A 301-nucleotide genomic window follows, 5' to 3' on the forward strand; every position below is an offset into this window, starting at 1 on the left:
CCTGCCGTCCGAGCAGCCCGGGAGCGACAGTCACTTCTGGCCGGGACTCGAGTGCCAATCCAGGTCTTTGCCTGGCGGTGCCCACACTGGTCCCTGCCACGTCACTGTCGTGGGCATCGGCCCACACCTCCTGCCTGCTCAGGCCCCGCTCTTGTCCCTGGAGCCCACTGCACCCCCAGCAGAGGCTGTCACCACGCTGGCCGCACCCGGCAACCGCAACAACGGAGGGGCCCAGAGTTCCCCCACCTGTCACCGGCTCCAGGTGTCACCAGAGGCCCCGGCGTCCCTCCTGGCTGCAGAC

At 69.4% G+C, this 301-nt stretch overlaps 1 protein-coding gene across 1 annotated transcript in view; it reads left to right on the plus strand.

Annotated features, from left to right (window-relative positions):
* Usp20 (ubiquitin specific peptidase 20) overlaps window positions 1-301 on the plus strand; it is a 13298-nt gene that overhangs the window by 12238 nt on the left and 759 nt on the right. Inside the window, exon 15 of the mRNA XM_019207886.2 lies at window positions 17-262. Within this exon, the coding sequence (XP_019063431.1) occupies window positions 17-262 (246 nt within the window). The remainder of the gene's footprint in view (window positions 1-16; window positions 263-301) is intronic.

The sequence above is a fragment of the Fukomys damarensis genome, unplaced genomic scaffold (assembly GCF_012274545.1).
Source record: "Fukomys damarensis isolate Sample0158 unplaced genomic scaffold, DMR_v1.0_HiC HiC_scaffold_36, whole genome shotgun sequence".
NCBI classification, from domain to species: domain Eukaryota; kingdom Metazoa; phylum Chordata; class Mammalia; order Rodentia; family Bathyergidae; genus Fukomys; species Fukomys damarensis.